Below are 27,415 nucleotides of genomic sequence, written 5' to 3' on the forward strand. Positions count from 1 at the left end.
GAGGGGGCGACGGCGGCGGCGGTGGTGGTGGTGGTCTGAGGAGAACCGGGCGGCGGAGGCGGCGGCGGCGGCGGCGGAGGCCGAGGAGGTGAGTCTCGGGCCCGGGCCTGACGAGCGCGGGGCGGTGGCGGGTCGGGGCGCGCGGCGCTCCCCCTTGGGGCGACCCAGGCCGCGCGGGCGGCCCCGCCCCCTCTGGGACCCCGAGCCGCGGGCGGCGGCGGGCGCGAGCGCGGGCCTCGGGGGCCTAGGTCCCCTCGGGGGGGCTTCCTTCCGAAACGTCCCTACGCCCTCGCGGTCGTCGAGGGGCCAGGCTGGGGAGCTGCCTCCTGACGCCTCGTCCCCATGGCCGGGAAGCCCCCCGGCCCGTCCGACGGGCCCCCCCCGGAGCCGCCCTCCCCTTCCAACCGCCGTCTCCGGGGACCTCGCTGTGGCCGCCCCTCCCTCCCCACCCCAGACTTGCCCACTGCCCCCCACCCTGTGGCCCCCCAGCCTCCTGTAGCGAAAAAAATATCCTGCAGAGGCCACTCCTCGTCCGCTCCCACGGTGTATCGCTCACGTTTTCCCCCTAGATTTCGCCTCACTAAAGGGAAAAAAAAAAAAACAAAACTTAACCAACCTCCTGCAGAGACCCTCTGAAGCCCTCCCAGACCCTGGGCATTCCAGAATCCCCCACCCACCCACTTGGCCCAGCGTTTACCCCAGACTTGTCTCTCCTCACCTATTCCAAGATTTTTCTCTCCTTCCCTCCTACCTACCCCTCCATTTCCAGAAATTATCTTCTCGATTTGCCTCCATGTCCCCCTCCCCAGATCTCTCCGAGTGAACCTCAAACATCTTCCCGTAGTCCTTCCTGGGAGACCCCAGGTACCCCTCGAGCTACACACTCACATATAGCCTTGTACCTGATTGTAGCTGTCTCCCAGGTATTTCCTGGCCCTACCACAGATCACCCTTCTTGCCCAAAGCACTCCCAGAGATCTCATTTCCCCGACAGCTTTCCACCCTGCAGTGGTTTACAGATACGTCTCATGTACCTCTGTCTTCCCTCTGAGACCTCTTTTCTAAAAATTTCTTCTGGAGATTGCCTGGAATCTCCAGATAACTCTTCTGCCATATTCCAACACCGTTTCCAAACCCCCTTTTGCAAGAATCCAATCTTTTCCAGTAACCCATTCCACCTTGTATAAGGAGCCCCAAATATTCCAACCCTCTCTTACATTCTCTAGAACTCTTCTTAGATGACCTCCAAGTTCCTTGTGACTTGATTTTGGTGAACTTTCTGAAGATTCTCCTTTTGAGGAGACCCCCACATGCAACTTTCAGGAACCCCCTGTATCAGAGATCCTAGGAGCCCTCTCAGACCCTCCTGAGATGGAAGTCCTTTCCAGAGACACTCCTGAGCATTCCCACCCCTACCCCTGACTTCCTGCCTTACTTTTCTAGAGCTACCTTTTCCTCACAGCTCCCCTGTGGAATACCCCACACACATACCTCATCTTCCCTCAAAATAATTCCGAGCTCCTGCACTTAGAGTCCTAGAGTTTGTTGAGGCAAACTCTGGACCCTGACACTCTCCCCACTACTAGGAGTCTCCTACCATGTGCCCTTTTGGAAACTACTCAGAATTTCCTCTTCATCAGAGATCTCTGAGGTTTTTTTTTGAAAAAGATTCCTCTGTCATCCCACTCCAGTAGGACACACATTCCCCAGATATACCCTTTAGGTCATGTTCTCCAAAACTTCCCTGTCTCAGGAGTGCACAGCACTTCCTGAGACTTCTCAAAACTGTCCCTCTCCATCCCCCTGACATGCCCAAAAAACTTATTCAGAACTTTTGTCAAATTATTCCCATTAGGATACAACCCTGGCTTCTCCCCATTCTCACTCCTCTGGAATTAATTCAAACCATTCAGGGCTTTGATTCTCCTTTATCCCCTTGGAGGCCCCCAACTTTCCCCAGACTTCTCCCCCAACTCTGTCTCCTTTGATGATCTCTCTTTCTCCCCTTCCTCCTCTCTTCCTTTCCCTCTTTCTACTCCCTTCATCCTCCTGGTCTCTTAAACACCTCACACACTCTGAAAATTCTTGTGCTCAGATTATTTCTCTTAGGTCTTACCTTCATAGACCTCTCCTTCAGAGATGCAAAGATGAGAAGACCCTTAACACTCTCCTTAGAGACTTCTTGGGGACATTCTCCATTTTGCTTTCTTTCACCTTTGAGGTCCTCCTCACTAAAGCAACCCTTGGCCTATGACAGTGGTCCTCAAAGTCTGGGCCCTGGACCAGTAGCAGCATTTGCTGCTCCTACCCAGACCTACTGAATTGGAAACCTGGGAGCAGGGCCTAGCAATCTGGGTTTTTAGCAAACCCTCCTGGTGGTTCTGAAGCACATTCAAGTTTGAGAACACTGCCCTCTAGGAAGATTCCCTTCACCCACGGTAGGTCCCCCAAGGATGCTTCAAGGTGTGCCTCTTAAGCCCTGCTGCCCAGGCCCATTTTCCTTGGGAGAGGGTCCCTTTGTGAAGTCCCCATCCTCCTGGAAGCCTCCTTACCTGACCTGTAGGGCCTTGACTTCTTCACCAGGTTACCCCACCTTCTGAGTAATTAGAGTCTGCCTTTGAATGGTTCCTTTTCCCTTTGTGGTTTTCCTTCTGGCCTCTCCTGCAGCTTCTGCTTGAGAGTCTTACCTCATTGCACACAGGGGTCCATCTCCCCTCTCCTCTCCTCCCTCTTCACATAGGCACCTTTAGATCTTCATTCTATGTCTTAACTGACAAATGTTCTCCATTGTACCTGATAGAGCACCACTTACCTTCTCCCCTGTGTCCACTCACCCTTGCTAGCCTGGTGGCTTTGGGAGCACAGGGCTGGATTTTGTTCCTCTGGGAATCTCCGACCTCACTCCACATTAAAGTTCAGTGCATTTCCATTCAAGTTCTCTCTTTCTCTATCCCCTGGCCTCTCTTCCCCACCTGCTTCTGCATACAAGATGTTCCTGTGCTACTTCCTGATCTGAGATACCCTAAGTTCTGTTTCTGGTGACCTGCCTCACCCTGTCTTGGTTGGCAGCCCCCCTCAGCCTCTGTAAGTCTGGAGCCTTTCCGGGGCTCTCCACTTTGTCCAAGGGATTGTGTTTCTCTCTGGAGCCAAGAGGAGGAAGCAGAGGCTCAGAGTCTACCTTTAGTAAGCCCCCAGGCCAAAAGAAGGCTTGGGCAGATACCCAAGGAAGAACATGAACTACAGACTCTGCACTGTGGGGATCTGGCAGTGAGAGGGGTAAGATTTTATGGGAAAGGTGGTATTTAATCTGGGGTGGGGGGGGTTCTCCAAGAGTTGGAACCATGCTAAAGTGGTACCCAGGTAGAGGAAACAGTTTAAACAGTGGGTCACATACATGCAAGCCAAGCCACCTTATCTTTCACATTCATAGGAACCCTCCCTAGGAGAGTAGGTCAAGTACCATTATCCTCAGTTTACATGTTGAAACAGAGGACAGGTGGGACTAAGAGAACATCTGTAGGCCCTGCTGGACGTTCTCGTCAGATAGAGTTGGTGGGTACAATGTTATTGTGGTGTAATCATTAGGAATGCAGCCTTCATCCCTCATTATCCCTTCCCAAGGACAACTCATTTACCTTTTCTAGTCCTTACTTTCCACAGCCATAAAGCGAAGGGGGTACTGGACACTGGTAGTTCATGCCTATAATCTTAGCTACTCAGAAATCTGATATCTGAGGATAGCAGTTTACATCTAGCCCAGGCAGAGAAGTCTATGAGACCCTTATCTCCAATCAACTTCCAAAGAAAGTCTGAAGTGAAGCTGTAGCTCAAAGTTGGTAGAGCACTAGCCTTGAGCAAAAAAGCTCAGGGACAGCACTCAGGCCCTGATTTTTAAGCCCGAGGATAGGCAAACACACACACACACACAGAAACACACACACAGAAGGTGGTTATATCCTCCTTCGTGCAGTTATGGGGACTAAATAAATTCATACACGTAAAACACTAAGAACAGTGTCTTACTACACGTTAAGTGCTAAGTGTTACAGAAAGTGGCTCATATGAGCTGGGTCTCTAAAAAATGGAAGCGATAGAACTGTAGCTCAAAGTAGTTTAAAAAGGGGGGTTTTGATCCCTGGCACTGCAAATGGGGGAGTGGGCAGGAGGATTAGTTGGTTCATGTTACTGAAAAGTCCAGAGCTAGGCAAGCTTCAGATAGCTGCATCCAGAAGAAGTTCAAATTATATATTCTGTCTTTTCATTTCTGCACTGAATTAACATCACCCTTAACAGGTTTCTGCTTTGTGGGGACAAGTAGCCCTTGCTACCTCCTGGTTTAAATCCCACCTCTCCCTCAGCAGGCTCAGTGGGATGCGAGTTTTGTTTTTTGTTTGTTTGTTTTTTTTTGGGGGGGGGTCGGTTGTGGGGCCTGAACTCTGGGCCTGGGCGCTGTCCCTCAGCTCTTCAGCTCAAGGCTAGTACTCTACCACTTGAGCCACAGTGCCACTTCCGGCTTTTTTCTTTTTGCTTATGTGGTGCTGAGGAATTGAACCCAGGGCCTCAGGCATGCAAGGCAAGCGCTGTGCCACTGAGCTACCTTGCCAGCCGCGGGATGAGAGTTTTTTTCTTGAGGGTCCCCATGAGTATAAGACAGATGATGGCCGGGCGCTGGTGGCTCACGCCTATAATCCTAGCTACTCAGGAGGCTGAGATCTGAGGATCACCGTTCAAAGCCAGCCCGGGCAGGAGACCGTGAGACTCCTATCTCCAATAAATCACCAGAAAACCGGAAGTGGCGCTATAGCTCAAGTGGTAGAGCGCTCGCCTTGAGCTGAAGAGCTGAGGGACAGCGCCCAGGCCCAGAGTTCAAGCCCCACGACCGACAAAAAAAAAAAAAAAGACAGATGATGACAGAAGGTCCTTGGACATGTTTGGGGTTCTGTGCTCTGGAACTGGCTCTCTTGCTTTCTGAGCCAAATAAGACTCTGATTGCATCCTATAACCTTGTCCTTGCTTACCTTTCATTAATGGTAGTTTGTCTCCTCATTGTCCTCTGCCCCATTCTCTGTTATTTGGACCCAGAGAAATTGTATGTCTGACCCAACTCCACATTCCTTTGGGATTTCATGGGAATAGGCAGAAATGAGATGGGTGACCTGGCATGGTGTGGGCCTCAAGTATGGAATCTAGGAGTCCTTAACCTTGGCTTTGGGTTTTCAGGGCTCAGACCTCTTAAGAGAGTTACCTAAATTTCTGTGAATGGAGTTTGGTTATTTTGGTGTAACCTTGTCAAATAGGCCAGTGGAGGGCAGGCTATAGAGCAGCAATGTATAGTACATGGAAATCACAGATGTCTCCAGCCTGTACTCAACTCATTCATTAAGCGATCTGTAGAAACACTGTTCCAAGTCCTGGGGAATACAGAAAGGGTCAAACAAATTAAGGCTTGAGACTGATGGCTGAGAGAACATGTAATCCATAAAAGAAATCTGAACTGGACACCTGTGGCTCACACCTGTAATCCTAGCTGCTCAGGAGGCTGAGATCATCATTCAAAGCCAGCCTTAGCAGGAAAGTCCATGAGACTCTTATCTCAAATTAACTTCCAAAAAAATCCACAATTGGAGCTGTGACTCAAATGGTAGAACACTAGACGAGCAGAAAAGCTCAGAGACAACCGAAGCCCCTGAGTTTAAGCCCCAAGACTGGCATTGACATGCAAAGGAAGGGAAAAGAAGGGAGAAGCAATGAAAGTGTTGAGGAAATAAAACTGTAGATGTAAAAGGGGTTAGTTTGGCCACTGTAGACAGAATGATCAGAAATGGCCACTTTGAGGTGATAACAATTGAGCTTGATAAACTGGAAAGATGAAGGTACCGGTTGTGGGGAGATCAGGGAATGGGACCATCTAAATTAAGTGCTATGTGTATGGAAGGGGGTGTTACACTGGGAAATTTGTCACAGCTATTTCTTGAGAACCTGTGAATGTACCAGTTGCTGTGCCAGGAAGGGGGGGATAGAGGATGAGGAATACAGCCATAGCTTTCCCTTCTCTGTGGCTCCCACAGTCTCGTGGCTTGGGAAAAGGTACATTCTTTGAAGAAACACCTCTTGATGATATTAAAGACTTTTTTGTACTGGAGAAGTGAAGAAGATTGGGATAGATATGATCCCAGCTTTGATTGAGAAGCCATGAGACGGTGTTTTTGTTATTGTTCTTTTTAAATCAAGACAGTGCTATAACTTAGTTTAGAAAGTTCCCTTTGCTTTCCAGTCTGAGGAAAATAGAGGAGCAAGCATGAAAGCAGGGAGACAAGTTAGGTGCACTGGTCCTTATGAGAAAGGGACTTGGCTGAGAGAAATGATATACTTGGGGTATAGAAAAGCCTGGGACTTGGGGCTGGGAAGGTGGCTCAGTGGTAGACTGCTTGCCTTGCATGCATGAGGTCCTGGGTTCGATTCCTCAGCACCACATAAGCAGAAAAAGCCAGAAGTGGCGCTGTGGCTCAAGTGTTAAGAGTGCTAACCTTGAGCTAAAAGAGCTGAGGGACAGCACCCAGGCTCAGAGTTAAGGGCCCACAACTGGCAAAAAAAAAAAAAGAAAGAAAAAAGAAAAGCCAGGATTTGAAAGATTTGAGAAAGGAATCCAGAGTGATGCTCGTAGCTGTCATTGTCTCACAACTCTGAGACTGAGGACGGCCAAGCCCCCTTCACTGCATGGCAGGACAGAATCACTTGCCTCACATTACATAGGTGCAACCTGCCAGTCTAATTCCAGAGCCACTTGGGTTTTAGAAAAGATAACATGTTAAGCTGGCATTACAGGCAGATGCCTGCAATCCCAACTTTGAGACTGAGGCAGGAGGATCTCAGGTTTGAAGGCAGTCTAGACTATATAATGAGACCTTGTCTCAAAACAACAACAACAAAAAACAACTGATGACTTCATCTTCAGGTAATCAAAGATGACAAAACCAGGGCCTGGGGATGTGTCTTGGTGGTATAGTACTTGCCTACCATGCATGAAGCATGCATGGGTTCGATTCCTCAGTACCACATAAACAGAAAAGGCTGGAAGTGGCACTGTGGCTCAAGTGGTAAAGTGCTTACCTTGAGCAAGAGAAAGCTCAGAGACAGTGCCCAGGCCCCAGGACTGGAAAAACAAAAGCAAAACCAGAAGATGAAAAGAACCTCAGAGTTCTTCACAGAGAGGTGATATAATATCCAGGAATTGAAGACATCTCTAAGTGCGAGAAAGAGAGCAGGGAAAAGTCAACAGATTTAGCAATCCCCTTCCCTCTCCTCTACTCTCCCCAGAGCCATTCATACAGAAGGCACTGTGTAACACTGAGGTGACAGTGTGAGGTTTCTGAAAATAATGGTTCTTATGAGAAACACTGGGCTCCTTTGGCTTCTGACATTTTCTCTAAGGCTAGGAGAGTGAGTTAGCCTTAGGGTAACTATCTTGTTCGTGAAATGTGTCTTCTTCAGCCATGAGGGGTGGGGAACATAAGAAGGGCCAAGAATAAGCAGGAATGCTTGTTTGCCTGGAGGTGTTGGCATTAGAAGATGTATGTAGGCCCAGAAAAGGACTTAAAGAAATAGTAGCATTTTTGTTGCTAGCAACAAAGGCAGAATGTCTGGCTCTTGAGAGTCTTGCATATGGTCATGAACAAGTGGCTTATCTTCTCTGTGCCTCAGTTTTTCCATCTGTCAAGTGAGACGATTCCTACAGCACATATTGATTACATATTCATGTATTGCTGTATGTGTGCCTGGGTTTGCATGCATGCATGTGTGGCACTCAGAATTGAACCTAGGGCCTTTATATGCTCAACAAGTACTCAGCCACTGCGCTGTACTCCTAACCCTATGAACATTTTCAAAATAGGAGTTTTTATGTTACAAACAATTTTTGCTTGGTGTGTGTGTGTGTGTGTGTGTGTGTATGTACATGTGTGTACGTACATGTGTGCACTTGTGTGCTGGTACTGGAGCTTGAACTTAGTGCCTAGCTTTATTGCTGACGGCAGGTACTCTACCCCTTCAACTACAGCTCCACTTCTGGCTTTTTGCTGGTTAATTAAAGTTAAGAGTCCCACACTCTTTTCTGCTGACTTGTCTCCAAACTACAAAGATCTTCAGATCTCAGCCTTCATAGTATCTAGGATTACTGGTGTGAGCCACAGTCCAGCTTACTTTAGGGTTTTGTTGTTTGCTTGTTTGTTTGTTGTTGGTTGATTGTTGGTTGTTTGTTGGTTGTGGGGCTTGAACTCTGGGCCTGGACATTGTCCCTGAGTTTTTTTGCTCAAGGCTATCACTCTATCACTTTGAGCCACAGTGCTACTTCCAGTTTTCTGGTGATTAACAGGAGATAAGAATCTCATGGACTTTCCTGCAGGGGCTCAGATCTTAGCTTCTTGAGTATCTAGGATTACAAGCTGGAGCCACTGGCTCATCATGCTAGGTAATTTTATATATACAATGTTTCCTTCAGTTTGTAGAGCAACTGCACTGAGAAAGAAACTGAGTTACTTATTAGAGATCAACATAGCAAGTAAGTATCAGTGATGATGTAATGTTTTGTATAGAAGTGATCAAGTAGTTTAAAAAAAAAAAGCAACTGCAATTGGCCCAAGTCAGAAAGGAGTGCTTTGGTCTATGCTTCTCGAAAGTGTGGGCCAGTGAGGCGGCTATAGGCTGGATAGATCCAGGTTTCAAATGATGTGGACAGGTCTCCATTTTCTCCCTCTTCTCCTGATGTGGTTTTCATCTGTGTGGGCTTCCTTTGGAAGCAGGCTTCTGCCACAAAACATCAGAGATGCCAGCTAGTAATCCAGACCTTTTTCTTCCTGGGTAATTCTAGCAGAAGTCCAAGAAGGCCTCTCCTCTTAGAACCTCAAAAGGTAGCTGGTTCTCTAAGGGGAACTCAGGGTGCTCAGACCATGAGATGGGATGGCTGTTTGGCAGGTGAACCCAGCACAGGAAGATACTGGCACAGGAGGTGTCTTGGAACAGTCAGTGCTGATGCCTCATCCAGGTCCTCTTGCAGTCAAGTCCTTGGGTAGAGGGGCTGGGGGACCTCCGGTTTCTTTGATGGAAAGAAATCACACAGACCAAACACTCTGTCCTGAAGACATAGGGCTCACTTTATTTAGGAATAAGGTTTTTAAAACTGCAGTCTTAAACTACCTTTATTAAAGCCCCTGGTGTTTACTCTAGCCTGCCAGATCCCCCCTCCTTCACTCTATCCTTTTGACAGTGTGTTCCCTGGGCAGAGGGGTCACTCCTGGATTTAAACCAGAGGCTCTGGGAAGGAGAGTTAGCAGACTTCTTTTTTTTTTTTTTTTTTTTTAATTTTGCTAGTCTTGGAGCTTGAACTCAGGGCCTGGGCATTGTCCCTGAGCTTCTTTTGCTCAAGGCTAACACTCTATCACTTGAGCCACAGTGCTATTTCTGGCTTTTTCTGTTTATGTGGTGCTGAAGAATTGAACCCAGGGTTTCATGCATGCTCAGCAATCACTCTACCACTAAGCCACATTCCCAGCCAGCAGACTTCTTATTTTCTCCCAGTTTGTGGCCATCTGTTCCAAGGATCACAGGCTATGCATGTTGCTTGTTCTATGTCATAGTTCACATTTGCTGTTTTAATGATTAGTTTCCAGCATTTAAAAATGAAGATTTTTGAGATTGGAGGCATGGTTCAAGTGGTAGAGTGTCAGCCAGATTTCTAGCTCCTTATTTGAAAAAACCAAGACTGTGTAATACTAGACCTCCCTTCTCACATGGCAACAGATGATTCGAACTGAATAGTGACTCCGTGTAGACTTGCAACTGGCTGTTGTCCCCACTGGCCTGCTTTGTTCAAAGTCTGGTCTAGTGAGCACCATGTTGGAAACTCCCATTCTGTCCCAAAGCTTCACCAAGAGAAATTAGATTAGTATGTAGTCAACAGTTTGTTTGGGGAGTACATTGCTGTTGCTCTTGCTCAGGAAAGGCAAGAATGCCCAGCTCTTGGGCAGGTGCCATGGTTCACATTTATACTTCTAGCTCCTCAGGAGGCTGAGATCTGAAGGTTGTGGTTCAAAGCCAGCCCAGGCAAGAAAGTCTATGAGACTCTTATCTCCAATGAACCACCAGAAAACCAGAAATGATGCTGTGGCTCAAAATGGTAGAGCACTAGCCATGAGCAAAAAAGCTCAGAGATAGCACCAGAGGCCCTGAGTTCAAACCCCAAGACCACCACCAACAAGAACAAAGAGTGCCTAGCTCTGGTCTGTTTGTGGATTTGGTCCTGTTTTTGCTATAAATGCTGTTGGCATATCAAACCACCCATCACAACTGCTCCCTCTTGAAATAGTAACGTGTCCTTATGTCTCAGGAGTTGCCAACCAGTGAAGGAACCCCTCCCACTCTCCAGGGATGCTCATCAGCCTCTGCTTGACCATGTCCAGTGGCAAGGAACTTCCTCCATCCTCACTTGGCAGCCAGGGCATTTCCTGGACAGATCCATTAATTCACACTTCTTCCCTACCTGGGGCAGCTGTTGCCTCCCTGGGGATAAAAGCCACACAGTGCAGGATCTGAAGAGGGGAAACTGATTCTCCTCAAGCCTGTGAATTATCATTCTTCTTCCCTACATATAGGCAGTCATTGACCACTAGTAAGTAACACTGTGCTTTCTCTGCCACAAAATAGAATGCAGCCTTATTATTTTGTTTTTGTCAGACCTAGGCTTGAACTTAAGACCTCTCTTGCTTGGCTTTGTCAAGTTTGGCATGCTGCAACTTGAACCACACCTCCGCTTCTGGCTTTTTTCTGGCTAATTGGAGATAAACTCACAGACTTTTCTGCTAGGGCAGGCTTGGAACCACGATCCTCAGATCTCAGCCTCTTGAGTAGTCAGGATTACAGGCATGAGCCGCCAACTCAGCTAAAATAGGACATTTAATTCAAATGATTGTTTTTTTCAGTACTGGTGTTGGAACTCAGGGTCTTGTGCTGGCTAGGCAGGCCCTCTATTCTCACCTCCAGTTGGAGTGGTTCAATCATGAAGGCCACTCACACCATTTCTCTGGATCTGGTAGTGGGAATGAAGTTGATTTGAGTCTGGCTTTGGCTTCCACTTTCTCCCAGGAGCTTGATTCTGCAGAACAGGTACCCTGAGAGTACAGTCACAAGGCATCCACACCCACCTCACTGGCATAGCTTCAGCCACGTTATTCACTCTGATCCCTTTTCTTTTCTAGGAGCCTGGAGAGGTGTGGCTGGACCAAGACCTCCCCAGATGTGAGCACGTCTCCTCCTCCCCTCACCACCCGTTGCCACCACCACGCCAGGGAACGTCCTCAAGCCCTGGCCCTCAGGGGAAAGATAACAGGAGACCAGAGCCGAGACCATGTGACGGCGCTGGCCCTTGCCACCGCCGTCACCCGCCCCCTGGCCCCAGGCCCGGCACCATGATGTTCCGAGACCAGGTGGGCATCCTTGCTGGCTGGTTCAAGGGCTGGAATGAGTGTGAGCAGACAGTGGCCCTGCTGTCCCTGCTGAAGCGAGTCACCCGTACCCAAGCCCGCTTCCTGCAGCTCTGCTTGGAGCACTCGCTCGCGGACTGCAGTGACATCCACCTGCTGGAGTCGGAGGCCAACAGTGCTGGTGAGTCTCTACCCCAAGGACTAGCCAGGGACAGGATGCAGACCTGGAGCAGGGCCAGACACCTGCTCAGTGGTGCTAGGCGATGGCCAAGGGAATTTTAGAACTCTCCAAATTCACATCATCCTATACTAATCTTTACCCCCAAAAATGTGGCGGGGGGAGCAGGGAAGGTAAGTTTAGATGTAGTCTTCTTCTTCTTCTTCTTTTTTTTTTTTTTTTGATTGGCTGTGGGGCTTGAACTCAGGGCCTGGGCATTGTCCCCATGCTCTTTTGCTCAAAGCTAGTGCTCTACCACTTTGAGCCATAGCACCACTTCCAGTTTTCTGGGTGATTCATTGGAGATAAGAGTCTCAGCCTTCTGAGGAGCTAGGTTTACAGACATGACCCACCAGTGCCAGTGTAGATGTAGTGCTTCATACAGTTCTTGACCAGCCCTGTGCCCTTTGGAGGTGGTTTGGGGGTGGGTGAGCCAGGATTCTCTGGAGCTTGTTCCTAGAGATCACTCAGAGGTGGCCTTCTTCCACAGACTCCTTATTAACTTTGAAAGCAGTGCTGTTTAGTGGCTCTGGGTTCAGATTGTTTAGGTTGAAATCCCAGTTATCATTTATCATGGAACCCAGTGTTTTGAATTATCTGTGTCACAATTTCCTTATCTTACATCGGCTGTGATTACCATACCCACCTTTCAGGGTACCTGTGAGAAGTCAGCAAGTTATCCTGCTCAGAGCTTATAGCAGGCCTGCCAAGTAGGAGGTACTCAGCAACTGGTAATGGCTTGTGTGACAGTCCTTACCACTACTCTAAGAGTCCCTATCCTTATTATTCCCATTTTATAGCTGAAGGAAACCAGCTTGGGCTGCTAGCATTGTGATTTGGGGAGCGTCAGAGCTACCTGGCCTCCCTCCTCTTTCCCCAGATCCATCCATCTTAGCAGCAATCACCTGTATTTTTTATGAACATGTCACAGAAGCACCACGGTTGTAAGGGCTGGGTGATTGATTACTCAAACCAGAAATCACCCAGACCTGCCACCCTCCCTCAGCTCCAGCACCAAGGGCAGGAGTGCTGTTGGTAACGGGCTCTACTCCCAATGCCATCCTCCCCCCACTCCTACCCCAAGTAGACAATAGGTAACCCAGTGGAAGCCCTCTCCTTCCCTCTCCCGAAAGCTGCATACTCACTCCACTAGTGACCCCACTTGTTAACCTAGTTGTGACTTTGATGGGCCTGCCAGTCCTCATGCAGGCCACCCCATTACAAGGACTGAAACCCCTCTGCAGCTCTTCAAACCGTTTCAAAACAGGAGACCTGAGCAGAACGGCACATGCTCGGTGTTCTTCTGGAACTTAACCTCCATGTCCCGTTCTCTGCTTCCCTCTTTGACTGTCTTCTCCATAGATAGGGTGGGGAGCACAAGAATTGACCTACTCTAGCTTCATATCACAGTCCCAGAGACTTTCTGAAAAATTCCATGAGGTCTAGGTGCTATCCTAGATGTTTAAAACCCCTGGATGGCTCTGTGTGCGCCCAGTGGAAAACCTCTTGTCGGAAACTGAGGCTGCTTCTGGTTGAGCCCAGGAGTGTGACAAGGACGTTGGAAATGACCAACTGAAAGAAGGGGGGGGGTCACATCCTGCGCTGTCCCTTCCTCTCAAGCCTTTGGGGAGGATGAAGGGAGGTTTCCCAGTTTCATGGAAACAGAGCCTGAGACAACATCCAGAAACAGAAAAGCAATTGCCTAGTTCCAGAACATGCTGAGAAGCCCCAGGGTGAACCTTCTTCTAGTGCCATCTTGCTGCTGTTTGGAGCTGGGACATTAATCCTGGCCTTCTCCTCCTAGAGCCTGCTGGGACTAGAAGGTGTTCCCCTGGATAGGAGGGGAGGGAGGGGATGGGAGCCAGGCGAGCTGGGTTCCCTTCCCTCCCTCCCTCTCTGGACCACATTTCCTACATTTCTTCCCACTGCCTCTCTTCTGAGTCAGTCTCCATATCTGGCGGGTTTAAGCCCTTCCCTCTCTGGCTCCCTGAATCTGGGTGGGGAAACTGAGGTCAAGAGGGGGCCATGGCAAGTGAGTCACTAGAGCTTAGCCATCATGTCTCCACCCTCCACTTTCAGGCCGTACGGACACAGTTCATCAAACAAAAATGTGAGTCCCTGGCGCTCCCCCTTGTCTGCTTGAGCTGGGCTGAGGCAGAAAAGGCATGTTTGGAGCCAAATCCCAACCCTTGGCTGGTACCAGAGGCTGCCATGATGGTTGCCCCAGCCCAGCATATAAAAATGGGTTTGCTCTTATGACAGTCTTGGAGATATATTTGGCTCTTGTGATTTGCCAGGACCCAAGGTCATGACCTACTTAGCTCTGGTCACCTGGCCTGCCCTACCCTGTGACCTTTGCCAAGGAGGACACTCATAAATAGGATTCCAGGTTACAGCCTGGTGAGAAGCAGCCATTGATGCCACCCCACCCCCACCCCCACCACTCCCCCTTCCCCACAACCTCCAGAATTTCCTCACTGCTTCTTGTGCCTCTGGAGCTTAAGATATGTGTGCTTTTGCTAAATAACCACATGGAATTCCTCACCCATGTGAAGGTCCTCAGGGGGAGCCAGCTCCAGATGTGCTCCCTGAGTGCTTCTCCAGCCTTGAAATAGCCTGGCGCTGTATCTCCAGCTGGAGCCCCAGCAGCAATGGTTAATCACCTGAGCACTTGCACATGCCAGGTGCTTTCCATGAAATGACTTTGTGACCTGGGACCTTTACTTAACCCATGGCACAGAAGTCACCCAGTCCCAGAGAGTTTATAGACCTGATCCACGGCTGTATGGACCCGTTTAAAGGCTGACTTTTGAACTTGTACTTTCACTGCACTCTGCTAGGACCTAAGGCAGAGCAACCCCAAGGCTGGGGATCCTAGGGAGGGCACACATCTTCTTGGCAGTGTTTGTATTCAGTTGTACAGGTATTCATTGGGCCCTTGCTGGACTAAGACTCTGGGCCAGACTTTGCGGCTCTGGGCAGGAACCTAAAAGTTCCATCCCACCCATCATCTGCAGCCCCAGCTGAGCTCACCCCAAGGGGCCTGAGGCTGTGCAGATTCCCTGGCCCAGTTCCAGTGCTCATTGATGCTTCCCAGTCATGGGCGGCCCATCTTTCCCAACACCACCATTGCTTACACATGAACACATCTCCCCAGGGTCAGCCTCCATGTGGCCAAAACCATGGCCTCCTTTCTGGGCACTAGAACAAGGTCCTTCATTGAGCTCAACCCTTGAGGCTGTCTGTCACGTCCCCTGGCAGTACCAGAAGAGAAGCTGCGTCCCTTACTCCTGGGGTCCTGGCAGTACTGTGGGGTGGGGGAGGGCCCAGACAAGGCCTCTTTCTCTCCCAGATGCCTCTGGCTACCCTGCAAGGCCTGAACAAGAGCCATAGAGAACGTCAGGGTAGGAGGGTAGGAACGAAGGGGCAGGCTGACTGCTGGAGAAGAGCAGAGAAAAACAGACATCATTAAGCCATAGTTTGATGCTCATGAAGGGCAGAGGCTGTTAGATGGTGGATTTTTTTGTTGTTTTTGTTTTCTGTACAGGGTCCTGGGGCTTGAACTCAGAGCCTAGGCACTGGCCCTGAGCTTTTTTCCTCAAGGCTAGCATTCTACCACTTGAGCCACAACTCCACTTCTATCTTTTTTGGTGCTTAATTGGAGATGAGAGTGAGTCTCACTAATTTATCTGCCCAGACTGCCTTCCAAACTTGATCCTCAGATCTCAGCCTCCTGAATAGCGGATTACAGACATGAGCCACCAGCACCCAGCTTTCAGATGGTGTTGTATGTACATCACAACCTAAATCTCAGCAGCCCCATAATCCTTCATTTACAGAGGAAGGTATTACCCAGGGATCTGCTTGCCAGCCAGGGCACAAAACCTTTACTTTGTCCCTAATTTGATTTGCTGTATTGCTTCTTGCTTATCTTCAGGAACTGGAAGCTCAGGGACTGAGTTTAGGGGAGGAGATTCAAGAAAGTTCCTTATGTGACCCAGTGAGAGATGGGGGAGACTTCCTGTCTTAAGGAAGGCTAGTCTACTTTGGAAAGATCAATCTTTAAATGTGGAGATGGCCTGAGGGATAGCTTTGTGTGATCATGGGGGGCGGTTTCAGATACAGAGAAGGGTATGGTCTCCTGGCTTTGTGTGACAGATAATAAAGGGGATCTGGAAAGCCAGCTGGAGGTGGGGGAAGAAAGGAAGGTTATAATGAAAGTTTCTGCCAGTTCTGGAAGTAAACAGACCTAAGCTTAACCTGTCACTTACTAGACTTTTCTCTTTACTTCCCCAATCTTGTTTGTCTGCAAACTGAAAATAAAACAGTTAAGGCAAGGGAAAGCAGACATGTTCTTAATGTGTCCAGCACATACCAGATGCTCTGTAAACACAGTGTGTGCATGGTAGTGTGAAATCAGGCCACGGGTTTCTAAAGGTGCACAAGGCCTTTCTTCAAGTTTTTCTGCAAGTGGCCAAGAGTCTATCCTGGAATCTGAAGCCCCAGGGAACTTAGCTTGAAAAACCTTCAGTTGATGCCCTAACTTAGCCTTTGTTTCCTGGGCTGGTAGATAATGTACATTAACCAAGAGACTAGAAAGAATCAGCTAGCATTTGCTGAGTGCTGACTTAATGCCATGATCTTCACATAATTCCCAGCCACCTGCTGGGTATGGCTGGCTCTGGGTTCCTCTTCACAGAGGTAGAGAGACCAGTTAAAAAGCAACAGCAGGCATTTATTCAGTGTATGCTAAATGTCAGGTCACTCTCCGTTCTTTATTAGCTCATTGAATCTCAGAGCAACACTGTGAACTGGGTACTATAATTATCTCCCCACCTTTGTGGGAAAAGAAATCATATTTTGATGAAGTTGACTTAACCCAAGGTCTAGTGAGGAGTCTAGACCATCTGATTCCAGAGCTCAAGCTTCTTAGCTGTGTGTGGTGTTGCCAATCAGGAAAGATGCTGTTTAGTGGTGAAAGGTATAGAGGATGTAAGGATGGGATATAGCAAAACAGGCCTAGGAATGGCAGGAGGAATTTAGGTTCCAGCATAGCATATTTGAGGGTCACTGCTGATGTTTAAGAACAAGAGTCTCAGGACCAGGAGAAATTAGAAGCAGGGTGAGTGTTTGATCTCATCTGTATGAGGGACAAGATCAATGTTGATGAACTGAGAAAGGAGGGGAGCCCAGATCAGAGGGGGCAGACCATGGGCAGCTCTTGGGTTCCCGGTGGTGTCCACTCAGGCCCTCCTGACATCTCATCTCTTCCTGCTGCAGCCATCGTCAGCCAGTGGCAGCAGGAGTCCAAAGAGAAGGTGGTGTCTCTCCTGCTCTCCCATCTGCCTTTGCTTCAGCCTGGCAACACAGAGGCCAAGTCAGAGTACATGCGGCTGCTCCAGAAAGTGCTGGCCTACTCCATCGAGAGCAATGTCTTCATTGAAGAGAGCCGTCAGCTGCTCTCCTACGCCCTCATCCACCCGGCCACCACGCTGGAGGACCGCAACGCACTGGCCCTCTGGCTGAGCCACCTGGAAGAGCGGCTGGCTAGTGGCTTCCGCCCCCGACCAGAGCCCACATACCACTCACGTCAGGGCTCAGATGAATGGGGGGGACCTGCAGAGCTGGGCCCCGGAGAGGCAGGGCCAGGTTGGCAGGACAAGCCACCTCGGGAAAATGGACATGTACCTTTCCACCCATCCAGTTCTGTGCCGCCAGCCATCAACAGTATTGGGAGCAGCGCCAACACAGGTAAGAAAGTGGTCAACTGAGCATCTTCATTTCTATGGCCTTGGGCAAGTCCCCTAACCTCTCTGGTCCTCAACTTCATGAGTAAGGCAAAGGTGAATATGACCTGGGATAGACATTTTATTGTACCTATGCTATAGGGTGTTGTGTTTTTTTGTTTTGTAAGTTTGGGGTCTTGAACTCAGGGCCTGGGCACTGTCTCTGAGTGTTTTAGCTCAAGACTAGTGCTCTACCACTTTGAGCCACAGCACTACTTCCGGTTTTCTGGTGGTGAATTGGAGATAAAAGTCCCATGGTCTTTCCTGCCCTGGCTGGCTTGGGACCACGATCCTTGGATCCCAGCCTCCTGAGTAGCTAGGATTAACAACCGTGAGCCACTGGCACCTTGCTGTTTTGTGTTTTGTTTTTGACAGTACTGGCTTTGAACTAAGGCCCTTGAACTCATTTGGCTGGTGCTCTACCATTTGAACCACACCACCACACCTTCTTGGGCTCCAGGCTCAGGGTCCCTACAGATGTTTTTTTAATGCTCATTTTTCTTTTTGGCACAACTGGAACTTGAACCCAGGGCTTCACACATGCTAGGCAAGCAAGTACTGTGATACTGAGCTACACTCACTAGATGCTTAATAGCTTTAAAGGACTAACGTTGAACAATGTTGAATCAGGGTTTAAGCCAAAAGAGAGAAAGGAATTAGGCAACCACAAGGAAGGTAGAGCATGAGCACAATTGGCCTGGGGTGGCAGGCAGTGGGGGTCAGTGTGCGGCAGTAGCACTCACCTTCACCAGCTGCCCTTCGCTCTGCTAAGGACTACACATGAAAATGCAGACAGCAGATGCCCCAGTGTGCCTGGTTCCAACTGAGGCAACAGAGCCAGAATTTGAACTAAGGTCTTACAGCCCTAGTGTGTGTGCATGCGCATGCCAAGGGGACTGAAGGATAAAGTAAAGCTTTTAGATTTTAAGCAGTTGCAGGAAACAGGAAACCATTAAAATATTTTTGAGTGGGAAGCCAGGATTGGCCTGGGAGGGCAGGCGGGGTGGGTTTGGGGTCCTGCCAAGGACAGGCCGGGGTTTCTTGGAGAGTGGAGGCCCTGGGTCTCCAGTCGGCATTCCTGGTCTTTGAATCCTCTGCCGTGGCCAGCCTCCACACCAATGCACAGCCAAGCAGGGCTCCTCAGGAACTTCATGATCCTTCCAATCCCAGCCCTTTCCTGCCTTCAGAGTCTCCTGTCTCTTCTTGGCTGAGAAAGGGAGGAAGGAGTAGGCCAGAGGCACAAAGGCTTGTATTGAGGGTTCTGCCCTGTAGACCAGAGTGTGCCATCTTCCTGCAGGAGTCCCAAGTGGAACAGAAACCAGGATGGTGGTGGGGGCGTCTGAGGGAGCCTTGAACAGACCATCTCCAAGGGCCTGGGCTGGGGCAGGGGCTGAGGCTGGCCCCACTGGGTGGCCTTGTGCACCGGCCTCTCCCTTGGGTGACTTCCTGGCTGGGAGCATGAGGCTTGTCACAGGTGGTGACAGAAGGTGATTTGGGGTTAGGACCAAGCTGGCCTCCTTCCTGGGCAGGATGTCAGTGGACCACTGGCAGGAACCCCAGCCTTCCCGTCAGAACAAGGCCGGTGGTCTCTGTTCCCTGCTCCCTGTGGGAACTGGGGCAAAAGACTTCAGCTTCCTGGGCCTGGCTGTCCTCGGCTACCCAGGCTTTTGGCTTTGTTTTTTTTTTTTTGTTTTTTTTTTTTTTCTCTAGGCTGCCTAGAGGTACTTCTGGGTTCTCTGTGCCAAACCGCCTGCCCTCTTAGTGCCCTTTTGTCCTGTATGAAACTTGGGAGGCTTCTGTGTCTTGGGCCCCGGGCCCGATCTTGGCTGCGAAAATGATTGGGTTGGTGGCCATCTTGCACAAATCCATAGTTCAGTGCAAAGTCCAGCGAGTGCTAAGGGCTGTGGGCTCTGGGCTTGTGGCAGCCGTGGAGGGAACTTGAGGCAATGCAGCTGGGTAGAGAGGATGGAGGGGAGAAGAAAGCCACGGGCTGGAGAGAGTAGGCCATGGGAAGATCTAGAAGCTCACAGGAGCCTGCTTTGTCTTGGGAATAGTTAAAAATCAGGTTACAGGCCTCTGCTTCCTCAGAATTGGGAATATCAGCCATGTGTGGGTGGTTCATGCCTGTAACCCTAGCTGCTCAGGAGGCTGAGATCTGAGGATTGCAATTCAGAGTCAGCCCAGGCAGGAAAAGAAATGGGATAACTCGAGGGTTTGAAATGTCCTGTGGAGGAGGGCCTCGTGGGTAAGCCAGTTTGGGCTTTAGGGAGGGTCAATGACAGAGATGTTGAAAAAACAATCCACGCATCTCATTTTCTGTACAAGTACTTAGAGAAAAATGGCTCTGTGGCCAAGACTCACTGTGGTGACTAAGGATATATTGACAGCTAAGAAGACAGGTTCTGTGTTTCACAAAAATTTTCTAGCAAATAAACAAACGAATTTCAGGTTATCAGAGATGCTGTGGGGAAGCTGAGAGCAGTCGTGATTGAGGTTGGAACAGTGACCTCATATTGAAGGTTCAGTGTAGGCCGCAGGAGGGAGCGGGAGGGGACATTTGAGATGAGACCTGAGGGGACCAACTGCTGGGATTAGGAGAAGCTAGCAGGTAAGGGCTGGTGGTATGTCTCAGTGGTGGAGTGCTTGCCTGGCATGTGTAAAGCTCCAGGCTCTGTCACTAGCACTGCCCGGGAGGGTTGGGGAGGGGAAGGAGGAAGGCAGACAGGCAGACTGGCTTGAGAATTCCAGGAGAAAAATGGGGGCTGAGGAGAGATGAGGGCTTCAAAGGCCCGGATGGACCAAGAGCCTGAGCTCTGGGGAATGAGAGAGGTCAGGTGAATGGGGGGCCAGGAGTGAAGAAGAGTTGGGATTTTTTTGTTTGCAGCATGAAGGAAGCCCCTGGGAACTGAGCAGGGACTGTTGAGATCTGTGTGTTTTACGAGGCACCCTGAGGACCAGGTCTGTAGGAGACAGGAAGGCAGGCAGGACACTGAGGAGGCCATGACCATCACCCCAAGGCAGGCTTGCTGGGGCCTTGAGCAGAGGTTTGCCAGCTGCTGGGTGTTAGGGGAAGGAATGAGCAGTATATGAGAGGCAGTACCCCTTGGGCCCCAGTGTCCCTTCCTGGAGGATGATGGGGCTGGTGGGGCTGATGTCTCCTTCTCCCTCTCTGGCCAGGTCTCCCCTGCCAAATCCACCCCAGCCCGCTGAAGCGCTCCATGTCACTCATCCCTACGAGCCCCCAGGCCCCTGGTGAGTGGCCGAGTCCAGAGGAGCTTGGGGCCCGGGCTGCTTTCTCCACGCCCGACCACGCCCCCCTCTCACCCCAGAGCAGCGTGGCCTCCTCTGGCAGTGAGCAGACGGAGGAACAGGGCTCTAGCCGGAACACTTTCCAGGAGGATGGCAGTGGCATGAAAGGTACACCTGGAGCTCTGAGGACAGAAAGCCAATGTAGCTGCCCCCTCTTTCCCGCCCCCCTCCCTGGAAAAGGTCTTAGAGGAGTGGATGGCCTCTGTCTTTTGTGCTCAAGACAGAGCAGAGAGACCCACATCCACCCTCCCAGGAAGCCAAGCACCCAAGAATATGTCACAGCAGTGAGCAAGTCCTCCTGGGAGTCTCAGGCAGGAGCTTCCTGCCAGAGTAGCTAGGACCGAGTGAGCCCTCCCAGTTTTCTGCAGTTTTTAAGGCTCCCTGTGGCCCATGCCTTCCCCCCACCTTCCCTCTGGTCACCAGGGTCAAGGTCCTGACCCCATGTCCTCCATTTCCACAGATGTGCCCTCGTGGCTCAAGAGCCTCCGCTTGCACAAGTATGCAGCCCTGTTCTCCCAGATGAGCTATGAGGAGATGATGACCTTGACCGAGCAGCACCTGGAGTCGCAGGTGAAGCCAAGGGGACTGGTGGGGAGGCATTGGCACCGGCACCCTTTGGTACTAGGTACTGCCCTGCAGCCCAGGCTGCCCAGGAGAAGGCACCCAGCTCCCTGTCTCTGTCCTTCCCACAGAATGTCACCAAAGGGGCCCGTCACAAGATAGCCCTGAGCATCCAGAAGCTTCGAGAGAGGCAGAGTGTCCTCAAGTCCCTGGAGAAGGTAAGGACCTTGTTCCCTATCCCTTGAGATTGGCCTGTCAGCTGCCAGGACCATCTCCTGGGTCTCTTCGCTCCTCAGGTCTGACCACAGCCCTAGGCAGTCAGGTGCCAGAGACCAAGTTCACATCAAATGGCTCTCTAAGCGGTGTCATATGTGCTCTTTAACTTTTCTGACTGGTCTATCTTTCTGGTAGGGGAGTTAGTCCCTCCCCTGTGTGTGGGGGGGGGGGGGGGTGCGGGGGGTAGGTGGGGAGAGAGAGGTCGCTTTCCATTGTTGCCTTCTGTCTTTCCATTGTTGCCTTCTGGCTTTTCCTCCCCAGCCTGTGGGGTCTTGATGTGGAGTGGATCTGAATCCTCCTCATGGGCCCTTGAGACACCACAGTCCTCTGCCTTAGAGGGGAAGAGCCAGCAATCCCCTCGCTGTCCCGTCTTCCCCACGGCCTGTGTGAGCCCTCCTCCCCCTGGGGTATGCCCCTGACCCACAGTGCCCTCTGCACACAGGACGTGCTGGAAGGTGGGAACCTGCGGAGTGCTCTGCAGGAGCTGCAGCAGATCATCATCACCCCCATCAAGGCCTACAGCGTCCTGCAGGCCACCGTGGCCACCGCCACCGCAACCGCTACTGCCAAGGATGGGGGCCACGGGGACCCACTGCTGCCAGGTGCTGAGCCTCCCCTGGCCCACACCGGCACAGACAAGGGCACCGAGGCCAAGGACCCACCAGCTGCAGACAGCTACCCCCCTCCACCAGCTCCAGCTCCCACTGATGGCAGTGAGCCAGCCCCGGCTCCTGTCGCCGACGGGGACATCCCCAGCCAGTTTACACGGGTGATGGGAAAAGGTAAGGATGAAACCCAGCTTCGACAGTGGGAGCAGCAGGGATATACCTGAATCTGCTGTCTAGAAGGTGAGACACTGCACGAAGCACCTTGCTGAGACTCTGACCACACATCCCTGTCCTTTCCCTGTCTCCCAGTATGCACCCAGCTGTTGGTGTCCCGACCAGATGAGGAAAACATCACCAGTTACCTCCAGCTCATCGAAAAGTGCCTGACTCATGAGGTAAGGCCTTCACTGAGCTACTGAGCAGGGGGAGGCTGACCCACCCCACTCAGGCCCTGCATGGTCCGGCCCAGCTCACTTCTCCACCCTCATCTCGCTGTGGACTTCCAAGGCTGCTTCTCAAAGCACTCATTCACGCCTGCGCTCCGTCCCCCCATTTGGACAGGTTCCCGGAGACACCTCGCCCACAGCGCCTGCAGGCTCATCACGACGCTTGCGCCACCTGCCCTAATCCTCTTGGGGGAGGCGGGAGGTTGGCCTTGCCCCTTTCCATTGCACAGGTGTCTCCCCAGCCAGCATTGTCTGGCACCAAGTGGAAGGCAGGTGGAAAGGAAGCACCTCGTTGCTCCTTCCTTGTCTTCCCCGATTCTAGGCTTTCACAGAGACGCAGAAGAAACGGCTGCTGTCCTGGAAGCAGCAAGTGCTGAAGCTCCTGCGAACGTTCCCACGCAAGGCCGCACTGGACATGCAGAACTACCGGCAGCAGAAGGGGTAGGGGTCGGGGTTGGCCAAGCTCCCCCCCCTCCCCCCCGCCAGCCCTTGTGCTTGCCAGCTGATTGCCTAAAGAGATGATGGCATTTGGGGCTGGGGTCCCTGTTGTGGTACTCGAGCAGTGACTACCATCTTAGGAACAAGGCAGGGTCAGGGATCAGGATGGAAGGGGGGGCCCTGAGTTCCATCCCCAACACCTACAGAGACACTGTCTCCCCACCTTTCATGGGGAGCTTTTGAAACGCCTTCTTGTACCAGACTAGTTGCAGAGTCTCCCCCCAGAGGCTGCTTTGAGTGGACACAGTCCGGCCCCCACCCCCATCCAGATGTGTGACACAACACCTCTCTTCCATCCTCCTGTGGGGTGGTGAGGAAGGGGGGGCACACATGGGCTCGTGCATCTAAGCTAACCCCCCTGCTTTCTGCTCTCTCCAGCTGGGCGTTCGGCTCCAACTCTCTCCCCATAGCTGGCTCTGTGGGGATGGGGGTGGCCCGGCGCACCCAGCGGCAGTTCCCCATGCCTCCTCGCGCCCTCCCGCCTGGCAGGATGGGCCTTCTGAGCCCCTCGGGCATAGGGGGCATCTCCCCTCGACATGCCCTCACCAGCCCCAGCCTTGGGGGCCAGGGCCGACAGGTGAGCCACATGGAGGCAGGTGCTCTGGCACTCGGTGGTGGGGGTGCTGTGTGTCTGCCCTTGTGCTTGTGTTCAGCTCCAGTACCTCTGGGCCTCTTCCCCACTCACCCCTTCTCTCTTCCCACGGACCCTGCAGAACCTGTGGTTTGCCAACCCTGGAGGCAGCAACAGCATGCCCAGCCAGAGCCGAAGCTCTGTGCAGCGCACCCACTCACTCCCGGTCCACTCATCACCCCAGGCCATCCTCATGTTCCCTCCAGGTAAGGCTCCCACCCCAGGCGCCGCTGCTCAGCTCCCACCCCCTGCAGCATGGGAGTGTGTTCTTTACCCTTTCTTTCTAAGCTACCTACCTTCTCTCAGTCCCTCACCCCCTTGCCCCGCCCCCCATTCCCTATGCAGTGTTGTGTGTCCACAGTGGCCACTGTCACTGTGGCTGTCTAGGATCATTCAGTTTGGAAGGGCTTGAAGAGTGAGAGGTCAGAGCCGGAGATTGCGGAGAAGGGAATCCTGCCTGCCTGTCTGCTGTCATGGGAGCCAGTGACTCTACCTCACTCTCAGCTCAGTCCTGCTCTTGAGGCTGGAAATGGAAGGCTCTTTTGCCTCCACCCAAAGACTCAGCAGTCGGGGGAGTGCTGAATGGGCAGGGGGTAGATCAGAGACACGCCAGCCATGGGTCATGGGTCCCTGCTTCCCTGGAGGAGGGGGGCTTGTTGCCTCTTCCCCATCTGCATATGGGTGGCCTGCCCTGGACCAATGGCCCTGGGCCGCCCCCTCCATGGGGATTCTGCATGTATGAGGTCTTTATGAGTTCTTCCTCATGAGGCATCATTCCAGCACCCAAGGGAGCCACAGACGCTCTTCTCTCCCAGGTGTCAGTCCTCACACAAAGATGTTTCAGGAGAGACAGGTTCTATTGGGACCTGATCTCAGGACTCAATGGCTGGTGGGTGGTGAGAGGAGATTGGAGCCGGGTCTTCTAGGCCCAGCACCAAAGCAACTCACACCTGACAGCAGTGGGGAGCACCGAGGTAGTCGGGCCTGCCAGGTGCCCAAATAGGAAACAGGTCCTTGGGCGAAGTGGCGAAGACAGGCCTTGGGTCGCTGAGCCTGCCTGGACCACATCCTGTCCTGAGCAGCAAGCGCAAGTGAGCATAGGAAGACTTTATCTTACCTGTTGGCCCATGCAGAGAGAAGAGGTCAGCATCGGGGAGCAGTGCTGCCTGGTGTCCCTGTCCTAAACAGCCACAGCCTGTGGGCCTCCAGGAAAGCTCCTTCCGCTTCCTGTTCTCCATCTATAACTCTGGCCACTACTGCCCCACCTGCCTTGTGATATCTGTCCCCAGCCCATCTCTGTCCTTGGTCCTCCTTCACCGCCCTGTTCTCTCTCTCAGACTGCCCGGTCCCTGGGCCTGACCTGGAGATCAATCCCACCCTGGAGTCTCTGTGTCTGAGCATGACAGAACACGCCTTGGGTGGTGAGCATTTCCTCTTTCCCTGACCCAGCACCCACCCTCCCACCCATGCCTCCACCTCTGAACCAAGCAACTTGAGGTTCTGAGGGGCCCAAGGGGAGGCCAGACTCCAGGGAGGGCCGCCGGGGTGACAGGTGACATGAGTGCCTTCCTCAGGCCTCCCGCCAGCTCCTGATCTGCCTCCCTTCCTCCCTTTCTCACCACAGATGGGACAGACAAAACCTCCACCATCTGACAGGACCCTCAGCCCAGCGCACCCATGGGCTCCCTGGGCGGCGGGCGGGGACAACCCCCAGCCGCCTCCTGGGCAGCAAGAGGGTGGGCTGGCTCAGCTACTCGTTCTAATATTTTTCTACTCTCACCCTCTTAACTTTTGTTTAACATTGGCACACTCCTTGCTCACTCCCAGGCCCGTTGAGAGAGACTGCTGAGGCCGGGGGGGTTGGGGGGGGCACTGAGTGGGTGGCCAGGATAGAAGGGGCAAGGACCAGCCAGACTGCCTGTCCCTCCCCTCCCCTTTCCTTTCCTCCCTACTGCATTCCACCTGGCCCAACCCCACCCCTGCCTCCTCCAGACTGCTGAGCACTGCCCCTGCAGTAGGGCAGACTCCCTGATGATAGACTGACTGCCACCTTGTGGATCTGCTCTGAACCTCACCATGGGGGAGGGCGAGCCAGCCAGGAAGTCACTGGAGGAGCTGGGGAGAAAAGGAGGGCGAGGAGTGGAGCCTCTCTCTCCTCCCCAATGCCTTCCCCTCCAACATTCCCCCAGGACAGGAGCCGCCTTCTCACCTCTCACCGTGTTTGTCAGAGGTTCTCTACAATTAATTTCTTAGGCCTATTTAAGATGCATATTTATATAGTTCTTAATGGTTTTTCTCTCTGATCATTCCCTATCATTTTTAGAATCCCCAGGCCTCTCTCTGAGCCAAGACAGTGGCAGGGGGAGCCTGAACTTTATAAGAGGAGAGGGCAGCGCCCCCTCCTCCAGACCCCCTCGCCCTCCTTACTCCCCAGCCCTGGCTCCCAGATGCGGAGGATGAAGGCGGGCAGCCAGGCAGCGGGGAGGCTGGAAGTCTGTTGCCTTAATGTCCCCTTCCCCCACCAACACACTGTCTCCGCTCCTGGGTCTGGTGGCAAAGGACTTGGAGGTCAGGAATACAGGAAAGGGGATTGTTCTTCTGTTTGTTTTTCTCCCTGTCCCCCTCTCTTTCAGCCTCGCCCCTCCCCCATTGTCATGACCTCATGTAAGCGGAACACTATATCCAAACCCAGAGGTGCGTCCCAGCTTGAGTCACACAGCCCCTCTGGTCCCAGTTCCTGATGAGGGCTTGTGCTGGGGCCCAGGTGGAGGGGGGGGGGTTGGGGGTTCAGACAGTGGGGAAGCCAAGTCCCCCTATTTTAACCTCCTCTCCCCTCTCAACCCACCCCCACTCACTGGGACATTCTCAAGCTTTTCACATCGAAAAGGAAAAAAAATGTTATTTTTAGATACATTTTATGAATAACTTTTGTTATGAATATGGCTGGTAACCATTGTGTATGTTATTAAAGATACAAAATGTTGGGGAAAAAAAAACCAAAAAAAAAAAAAAAAGAACCAACAAAAAACCCCCTTGAAAACCACCACCCTCCCTGCACTATCAGCCCGTCCCCAGCCCTCCCTGCCCCAGCCTCCTGCTCTGTGGACCTCCTGTCCACCGAGCCTAGGGAGGGGGAAGAAGCCAGGGGGCTAGGGTGGCCCTGGGGACCCACCTCTGTTCCCCACCTCCTCTCCCAGTGCCGGGCTGGGCGGGGTGTCAGGTGTATTTATGTACCTCTTGCACACTCATCAACCTATGCAAGTTCCCGCCCCGGCCCTCCAGGTTGCTGTGCCTTGGCCCATTCCCCTCACCTGGCTTCTCCAGCCCCTCCCTCTAGCCAGGGATGGGGGCAGTAGGCCTCTGGTTTGGAGTCAGCTGGGTGTCCCTCCCCTGGGACCCTCACCTTCCCCTAGCCAGTCCCCCCTCTGAGGGTGACTTCACTGCCTGGCACTGGGAGTTGGTGAGGGATCCCCTCCCCCTCGGAGGGAGGTGAGAGCTGCCCCCCTCCCCCAACGCCTGACAGCAGAGTGCAGGACGCAGGCGGCCCCACTCTGATGGGCAGGACCCTTCCCTCCTGCCGTCTCCCCCCCCACCCCCCAGGCCCTCCAT

The 27,415-nt window shown here is 52.1% G+C and overlaps 1 protein-coding gene across 1 annotated transcript; it reads left to right on the forward strand.

Annotated features, from left to right (window-relative positions):
- The first annotated feature begins 10 nt into the window (after window positions 1–10).
- LOC138812622 (protein Smaug homolog 2-like) lies at window positions 11–26,823 on the forward strand. The gene is made up of 13 exons (XM_070000635.1): window positions 11–88; window positions 11,250–11,655; window positions 16,972–17,442; window positions 20,655–20,894; window positions 21,247–21,356; window positions 21,479–21,565; window positions 22,066–22,405; window positions 22,541–22,626; window positions 23,000–23,118; window positions 23,554–23,752; window positions 23,889–24,012; window positions 25,144–25,227; window positions 25,431–26,823. Exons 2-13 carry the CDS (start codon window positions 11,460–11,462, stop codon window positions 25,457–25,459), a joined length of 2,085 nt encoding a protein of 694 aa, XP_069856736.1. The 5' UTR covers window positions 11–88; window positions 11,250–11,459; the 3' UTR covers window positions 25,460–26,823.
- The last annotated feature ends 592 nt before the right edge of the window (window positions 26,824–27,415 follow it).

This window comes from Dipodomys merriami, unplaced genomic scaffold (assembly GCF_024711535.1).
Source record: "Dipodomys merriami isolate MVZ:Mamm:240054 unplaced genomic scaffold, mDipMer1.0.p SCAF_106, whole genome shotgun sequence".
NCBI classification, from domain to species: Eukaryota; Metazoa; Chordata; class Mammalia; order Rodentia; family Heteromyidae; genus Dipodomys; species Dipodomys merriami.